Here is an 8,710-nt window from a genome sequence, read left to right on the forward strand (position 1 = left end):
TGAGATCGGGCGTGTTCTAGCGTTAGCGTGCCCGACTGTGAATTTATGTGTTCGTGTTCCGTTGCTGCAAAATTGCTGTCCGCACTTTCGAGCTGTCGATGCGATATAAGAGTGACGGTCAAATCACACTTTTAAATTAGAGTAGCTCAAGATCTGAGGGTGGATGCTGTTGACTAACTGCCTTCCCTCTAAACTACCTGTTCAAAATTAAGGATGATTAGCCCTTGTCTAGTTTTGTACGAATATCCGAAATCAACAAACAAACAATAAGTAATTTATACAAGCAAGTATTTTCAAGATAAAACAAAATTTCATAGAATAACATTTATTCATTTCTTTAATTTTCTATATACAAATACTGAATTTTCAAATAAGGCATTGTTACACGTACTCAGCGTCTAAAATAACTATATTTTCTATTATATATATATATATATCTTTCTCTCTATCTATATATGCTGAAATTATAATTTTTTCAGACCAACACTATCACATTGAGATATTTAGGATTTAAAACGTTATACTTCAAGAACTTACTATAAATTCAGTTAGTTGTTGCCTTCCCAAGCTCAAGTAAACAAGCCATGGCTCACAACTTATTATATTACCTCAAAGTTTCATATCAAACAATAATGAATATTATGGTTAATTTTTCTTCAAATAGTGTAGTTATTAATATTCTTCTGTGAATAGTTGTAAAATGAATCAATCATTATAAAAGCATATTTTCAAAATTATTGTGTGTTTTTTCAAATCACTGGATAGTTTAATGGATTTTAAATTTAAATCATTTTTAATAACGTCTGCTATTTATTGATAAATTAATCACAAATATATTTATATAGAAATATTATATAAAAAAAACGAAACTGAGTTAAAAAATCAATAGTAAATTGGTTCAAGCAACAAAAGAAACCTGAAATTTAAAAAAAAAACTTTACTCAACTAAAATTAATGAAGAAACAACACCGATTTCTGAATAATATACTTGAGACAAAAAAAATCGAAGTTCATAATAAAATTCAATCATAAAAACACACACAAAAAAGAGAGGTTGGGCGCACAAAAACACAAAAGAGGTTATAAACTCTAAAGACTTAGTTTATTCTAATATCAATCAAAATTAGTATATGCTCTAATAATCTGATGCAGTTTTGATCATTTAATAGTAACACAGGCCTGCAAATTTAAACTTCATAAAAGTTGTTTTGATTTTAATAACGGATTTTCCATAATCCAGCTACGCAGATTTCGAAAATAATATACTTTTTTGTATCACGTAAGGATTTTTTTACAAATCAGGAAGAAGAAAACTTTTACTTAGATCAAATTATTATTTCGTTTACCAAATGAACATGTTGTATTATTGTGTTTGTTAACAAAAATGCAAACAAACTGAAGAAAGGGGAAGAACACTGTTGTCAAACAAATATGCATCCTCATTCATCCTGATTTTTTTTTGTGAAATCTACGTCTTTTAGTCTCAAAACTGTGTGTTGTGGTCTTTCTTTTATGTATTGAATTATGACGTTTTGTGAAAAATCTGTAAGTGATGGAGAAAAATGGATATCATTTTCGGATTCAGCGTATATGAATTACTGCAGAACATGTAAAAATTTCAAGACAATAAAATCATCGCAGGCCCATGTAATTATTTCCTATCCTTCTTGAAGCTAAAATTTTCCACAATCTATTATAACCACTAGCGATAAAACACATCATTTGCAAGTGTATAACTGGAGTTTATGGAATGTACAGTCACCAACGCTTTAATACTTATTAAAAGTTGCCAACAAATATCAAATTTTCTTTTCCTTTCTTTTCCATTTAACCCGTTGCTTAGTTAAACGTCATTCGCTAGAATAGTTTCACAATAATTCAGTTCATAACCCAGTTCCTAACTTAACATGCAACATTAAGAATCTAAACGAAACGTAAAGGAAAGGGAATTCGCAACTAGAGACTGAGACTTCTCCAAAAATTATGGCAACTAGTAGAATTATAGCATCCAGAGTTGCCTGGATGTAGTGACAGCTGCCTTGGCTGAAATGTTTTGAATGATATCAGCATCAGCCCAAGGTAGGATTATACACATAAACATCTTGGCTGTTTTCTGATCAGTGAGGAACATGCTGAAGGGTAGAAATGGATTTCCTTTCTCTACGAAGATTCTAATTTTGGCATACATGTCAGGGAATTCTGTTGCTAAGTTGATTCCTCTTTCTTGTAGGTGATGTTCCATTGCTAAACATTGTTGGAGTCGCTCAGTTACGTCAGATCCGGGGTCTTTAGCTAACGTTAATATCACCGTTTGGACGTCATCTTCTGGTAGTGGTGGAGCTAGTCTCACCTTGGTTCCCCGTATAATTATTTCTCGCTCTACAACAGCACCAGCCACACTCGATACGTCTTGAGTTACACGTACGGCTACTAGAAGAACAAACTTCTTTGCTGGGTTGTAGTGGTCACAGAGGGATCGGACGTGGGTATACATATCCGCTCCCATTTCTTGAGGCAGGAGATCACCTAGAGGGACATAAACGTTCTGCCTGCGAATTGATTCCCAACCTTTACACATAAAGTCTAAGGCACCTTCTGTATTGTAGAATACTAGTTTGACAGCTCCTCGCCCTCGAGACAAATATCCTCTTCTTGCACACACAGATAGATTCCGTCTGGAAACTGGGTCTTGTCGAACTTTGATTAGAACTTTTTGACACAAATTACCGACTTTTGTGTAAGGACACTGGTTTTTATGACGCTCCCAGTCAAGCTTACGACAATGCCTGCTACAATAGTAAGTATAACAGTTAGGACACATGCGAAACTTCGTTTGTGCTTCTTCTGCGGGCAAGGTCTTGGTACATTTGGAACGGTTGCATGTAATTGATACTTGATGCTGAGATGACTCATATTGAGTATCATCCATGTGTGACAAAACTGATGTTTCTTCGGTGTTATGGTTTGACTCCGGGAAACCATGACGTGTGTCTGGAAGTGTTGGGGTAAATTTAAAGATATTATAAACTTGCTGGTCTCCAGTTTTGTCTTCTTCTGTAGAAATAGAGTTCTTGGAACAAATATGATTGAGAAAAGCCAAAAAAGCTGGTTATTTATACATAGATTTTTAGAATACTTTAATTTTATTGTTTGGAAACAATTACTATTCAGCAACTTACTGGCATGAAATCCAAAGATATAAATGAACGTGAGCTACTAGTTCAATTATTTTTATTTGCCACTATTGGATAAATTTAATTTGCCTTTACATATTTTATAAGTTCTGAACTGTATACATTTGTTTTTTTATCATGTTTAACATTTTTTTATCTTTTGGAGGCTACCAAATGCAAGGGCATAATTGCCATACAGGAGTTGCTCGTGAATAAGTACCTTCACCAAGCAAGAACAGAATTGGCATGTAGAAAATGCTCGTGAACAAGCAAACGACCTATTTAAAGATAGAATTAGCATGCATGAAATGATTAAGGACAAGTACCCTAACCAAGCAAAGATAGAATTGCCATGCAGAAAATACTCGTGAACATACGCTAAACATACAAAGGCAGAATTATCACGCAGAGGAGATGCAACTGAACAAACAATCTATTTATACAACGACAAGATTAGTATGTAGAAAATGCTGATGAACAAGCAACCTACTCATGCAAGGACAGGATTAGCATGCAAGAAAAATGCTGATGTACAAGTAACCTACTCATGCAAGGCAGGTTTACTATATAGAAAATGCTGATGAACAAGAAACCTACTCATACAAGGACAGAATTAGCATGCAAGAAAAATGCTGATGAACAAGCAACCTACTCATGCAAGGACAGAATTAGCATGCAAGAAAAATGCTGATGAACAAGCAACCTACCCAAGCACAGACAGAAATGTCATGCAGGAAATGCTCGTGAACAAATACCTTGCTCATGCAAGGTCAGAATAAGAATGCAGGAGGTGGTCATGAACACCCACCCTACCTTGTTCTGGAAACGTATACTTCTTGTTTTCTTGAGACATTGCTTCTTTGAGTTTTTCTTCTGCATCTTCTCTGGATGACTGCCCAAAATCAGGTTCCAGAGATGTCACCACTGTACTAGAAAACACATTGTCATCTCTTGTTCCAGATCCAATGAAAATTGCTTCACTTAGTTTCCTACAAGGAGATTGCTGAAATCCTGCACGACTCCTAGAGAGTGTTGTAGGGTGTGATCTCACATCAGTGGATGTCTTCTGGTAAGGTTCTATCTTTTCTGTACATCCAACGTCAAATGTTACTGACACCTCTTGGCTTACTGCGACTGAACTGATCATCTGAGTAACACTAGGGCTATCGTAACGTGATGCCCCAGGGTTAGAAGATAGAGAACTGAAAGGAATATCCAGCGAAGAGTCTAAAACATCATCTAATGACGTAGTAATATCTTCTGTTTCTTCTTCCAGATTATTTAGACCTGAATAAGTTAAAAATACAAAAATATAATCACTAAAATACATTGATGTTAGGTAATAAGATAATGAATTACAGGAGCACCTTGATTTTTATCAGTAAAAATGCACAGATAATGTTTGTGTTTAAAGTAATTTTATCATGTAATACTAAGTTATAATGATGCAACTTTAAGCCAAACAAGATGTTTTAATGCCTCGACTATGAAATTTTTATAAGTAAATGCACAGCTACAATAGTTCCTTAACTCGGTGGTTCTCAAAGTGTGGTCTGAGGCTTACTGGTGGTCCGCGGGCTGATACAAACGCAATTGACATTAAAATCAGCTCCATTCTTCCCATCAATTCTGATGTATTTTTTTTTTTTTTGCGGTGGCAAGCGAAAGTGGGTAGGGTAGGACCGGTAGGTGGTTGGCGGGGCTTTTGCCTCACCGAAGTGATTCGAAGACGAAAAAGTTTGAGAACCACTGCACTAACTCAAAATCCCTTTGGTCGCCAGCATTCTAAATGTTCCATAGCTGTTTCTGCTACATGATCTTCAGTTTGTCGATTTAGCATGCTGTAAAGGTAGCCAAATGCGAGAAATCAAGCCTTCAACAAAGGATTCAACGTATTTTTTATTGATAACCAAGATTAATGATGTATTCTAACTTGAGCATAGACACAGTTGAGGAAGTCATTACTTGGTCAGTGCAATTCTGTTCTTGGCTGAGTCTCAGAAGGTGGTGCTGTTCGTGTTGAAAACTCCAGATCTACTTTGTTTGTTTGTTTGACATTCGCGTTTTATAAATACATGTCTAGACAATTAAAATTTCTCTCTCGTGATTTCAGTGCTTTTTGTCTACCTGCGTTATTTCTGAAATGAATGTTTGCACCAATTTTTTTATTTGCCATTAAAATTGTCAAAAAACTGTGCCTAACTCTCTCCTCCTTTGAAACCGAAAATACGTACAAGATATTGTAGAATCTCTATTATTGCAATATGTTATCAAACCCAAAAGACTTTCAGATTTGACATTCAAACGACAAGATATAAAATGAAGTAGGAGAATCATATTCTCCTTTTATGAATTAAAACCTGACAGATTGTAATTGCGGAGGTAACGTTTTTTCAGTAGTTGGAATCGGTAGAAACTCAAAAGTTTAATACCATTTATAACTAAGATTAGATGGACGAAGTGAAAGTACTTTCTGGTCACTCTCTGTAACTTTCTGTGTTTGTACAACTGCTACAGTTTGTAACATACTGTGGATAACAGGAACGCCCTTCTTGCGGATTATAATCCAGCTTTATTTAAAATTTTCTGTGTGAGTACTACTCTTTTTAAAACTTTGTAAGCACCACAGTTTTCAACATCCTGTTTTTAACAGGTAATGTTATTTTGTGTTACTAGACTATCTGGTCGTGGTATCATTTTCTTTATAGTACTCTCTTTATTAAAGTTTGACACTTTAAATGTTATCTACATTAAAATATTACTTTTTCCACATTAACTCTTTAAACCGCGAAATTACTGTAATTAGATACTGCATTCGTGATAAATCTGTATAGTAATTACATTTTGCACCGACTAAATGTTTTAAATTGTTGGCCCAGCTGTTCTATGTGGTTCGCTATTTTTCATTTATTTACAAGCACAGTTGATGTATGAACGTTAAAGCTCTGGAATAAGTTCTTGAAGCAGCCTTGCTCAAGTTCTATATATATAAATTACTGAGTAAATTGAACTGGTGGTCTATAAATTCATGCCTAGACTACTGAGAAACTTTTACTCGTTATCTATATAATTTTAGACCAATGAAAACTTATCTCTAGGTTTGTAAATACAGGTCTAGAATACTAACAAAACTTTTACACGTGGTCGTAATTGCATATCTAGACTATTGAAAACACTTTTAGTCACGATCCTTAAGTTCGTGATTAAGCTTTTGAAACACTTTTATTTGTGGTTTATAAATGCATGTCTGGACAATTAAAATTTCTCACTCGTGATTTCAGTGCTTTTTGTCTACCTGCGTTATTTCTGAAATGAATGTTTGCACCATTTTTTGTTTTATATTTGCCATTAAAATTGGCGAAATTCTTTCTCTCCCCTCCTCCCATTAGAACGATTTTTGATCAGTTTTTAAAGAAGAGGTATTTTCGGTATCTAAGTTTCACCCTTGGTACACATTTATGTACGATTTCACGGAGAGACTCTCCCAAAGATAATGGTTTCAACAACCACAACTTTTAATGAGGCATTATATATATATATATATCCTCTGTATGAAAAGCTATGCTGCATTGGGAAGGAAATTTAACTCTCGGAGTGTAGGATCGATAGTCATTTATTCTCCTCATGACTTTGCTGTCCTTTACAGGACATGCAAATCTTTTTGGCAAAAAAAAATCAAAAGTCCAAATAAATCATGGGAGTTTTAATCTCCTAGAAACTTCAAGTCATTAAATGTACTTAGCAATTTTTGTATGATTCTAAATAGCCTAGTACATTTAACTCTATTCCTTATAAGTTCCTTAAAAGGTTGGGTTTGTAAACCTATTATACAATGAACACTATACTATCCCAATGTGCATGGCCTGCTTGAAGTTTCAAATCAGTTTCGATTATTCAAATATAATTTGTTTTTCAGCTTCAGTGGATATTATCTTTATATTGTTTGTTGGGTCGGTTTTTAAAACGCATTTTTCTCATGCCTTGCCATTCATGATATTAGGTTTGAGAAATCAACATATATGTGTTTTGTTTTGTTTTTTGTTTTACTCGGTGATGTGTATATAATAATTATGGGTTTTAAGTCCTTATAGTTCTTTGGTTTGCTGACCCAAGCTGTGCTGATGAGCCTTGAACAGGCGAAACTGCAGTCCACAGCAGAGGGAATGGCCAATCGAAGAATGTATCAGGCCTCTATGTCACATATTCTTTTTTCAATTTTACCTTTGGTGAAAAAGAAAATATATTTGTAGCATATATAAATAATCATTGAGCTCTTACTCAAATTCTTCTTTTCTTTTAATACATTATGAATATTAACAAAACATTTACTTTACTGACTTATGCTATTCGATTTTGGCCGATGTTTACCTCGAAAAATCTCCCAAGACCACTCGATAATTGTATATTCCAACACTGTAGGCCTAATCATTTCGGCACCAATTTCCAAGAGTTCGGTTACATATTCTAACCAAAACACAGTTATTCTTTATGTAAATATTATGTTTTATAAATATTTCAGTGATGAATTGTACATGAATTTATATTTAAAATAAATGAGAGAAGGTTCAAATATGATAACCGATGTATATTGTAATACAGTCAAACTGTCGAGGTTATAAAACATATAATGGTTTTAACTTTGTGACTGGAAGAAAATATTTATTAATACTATGCAAAAATAACAACGTAACTTTACTGGAAGTCAATATTAATCTTGGCGTGTTTAATTTTTAACCCACCAATTCATATATTCCTAATGGAATTTAAGAACCAAAACGCCAAACAAATTTAATGCAAAATAATATTGATTGTTACAGAAAAAAGTACTTTTCTGTCATTTCGAATTGTCATGATATAAAATACTGTCTGGTTTAAATATTAGTGCTTAATTTATATTTGCGAGTGACTATTTTTATTATTTTTAAGTTTTGTTATAATAATAGTTAAAAGCAGACGATTGTAGAAGGTTTTGTTAATAACTTATTGGTGTCGAGAATATAGAAAGTGGCCAGACGGCTAATAAAGATATAAATAGCGTGAGACGAGCGGTAAGCAGTAGACAGACAACAATGGACAGATAACAGGAAAAGAAAATACAGTTGTGTGAAGTTAAGTACGCAAAGGTGATAGGCCTAACGTTTAATATGTTAAAGTGAAACTAACAGTTTAAAAAAAGATAAGAAGGATAATTTTATTCCATCAAAGCGTGGTTCTAAAGTAATTGAATCAGCCTGGGTACACTTTGACAAAAGGAACAGAGGATCTTCAAAAGAAAGAAGACCAAACGAATTACGGTAACTTGCGCTACAATTGTAAGTGAATCACACACAGAATACTAGTACAATAGTAATAAAAAAAAGATAGTTCGACTTGTCAACCGAAATTCTAAAGTAATTGAATAGGCCTAAGTGGACTTTTGACAAGAAGAAGAGACCTATGTATATAAATAGTGTTTATGATATGCCTGTGAGAATACTTTGTTGTACATACTTTTAACTTGTTCCGAATATATGTATAGTATTTGAAAACAAGTAAAG

The 8,710-nt window shown here is 33.8% G+C and overlaps 1 protein-coding gene across 3 annotated transcripts in view; it reads right to left on the reverse strand.

The window, feature by feature from the left end:
• Nucleotides 1-1,567: 1,567 nt before the first annotated feature.
• Nucleotides 1,568-8,710, reverse strand: part of LOC106462121 — a 57,449-nt gene continuing 50,306 nt past the window's right edge. Inside the window, exons 2-3 of one of the 3 annotated variants that reach the window (XM_022389263.1) lie at nucleotides 3,987-4,460; nucleotides 1,568-3,054 (exon numbers count right to left, since the gene is read on the reverse strand). In XM_022389263.1, the coding sequence (XP_022244971.1) occupies nucleotides 2,000-3,054; nucleotides 3,987-4,460 (1,529 nt within the window). In that variant the 3' untranslated portion in view covers nucleotides 1,568-1,999. Of the gene's footprint in view, nucleotides 3,071-3,986; nucleotides 4,461-8,710 lie in introns of all 3 variants that reach the window. The other 2 variants (XM_022389261.1, XM_022389264.1) reach the window with 2 other exon arrangements.

This window comes from Limulus polyphemus, unplaced genomic scaffold (assembly GCF_000517525.1).
Source record: "Limulus polyphemus unplaced genomic scaffold, Limulus_polyphemus-2.1.2 Scaffold1098, whole genome shotgun sequence".
Taxonomy (NCBI): domain Eukaryota; kingdom Metazoa; phylum Arthropoda; class Merostomata; order Xiphosura; family Limulidae; genus Limulus; species Limulus polyphemus.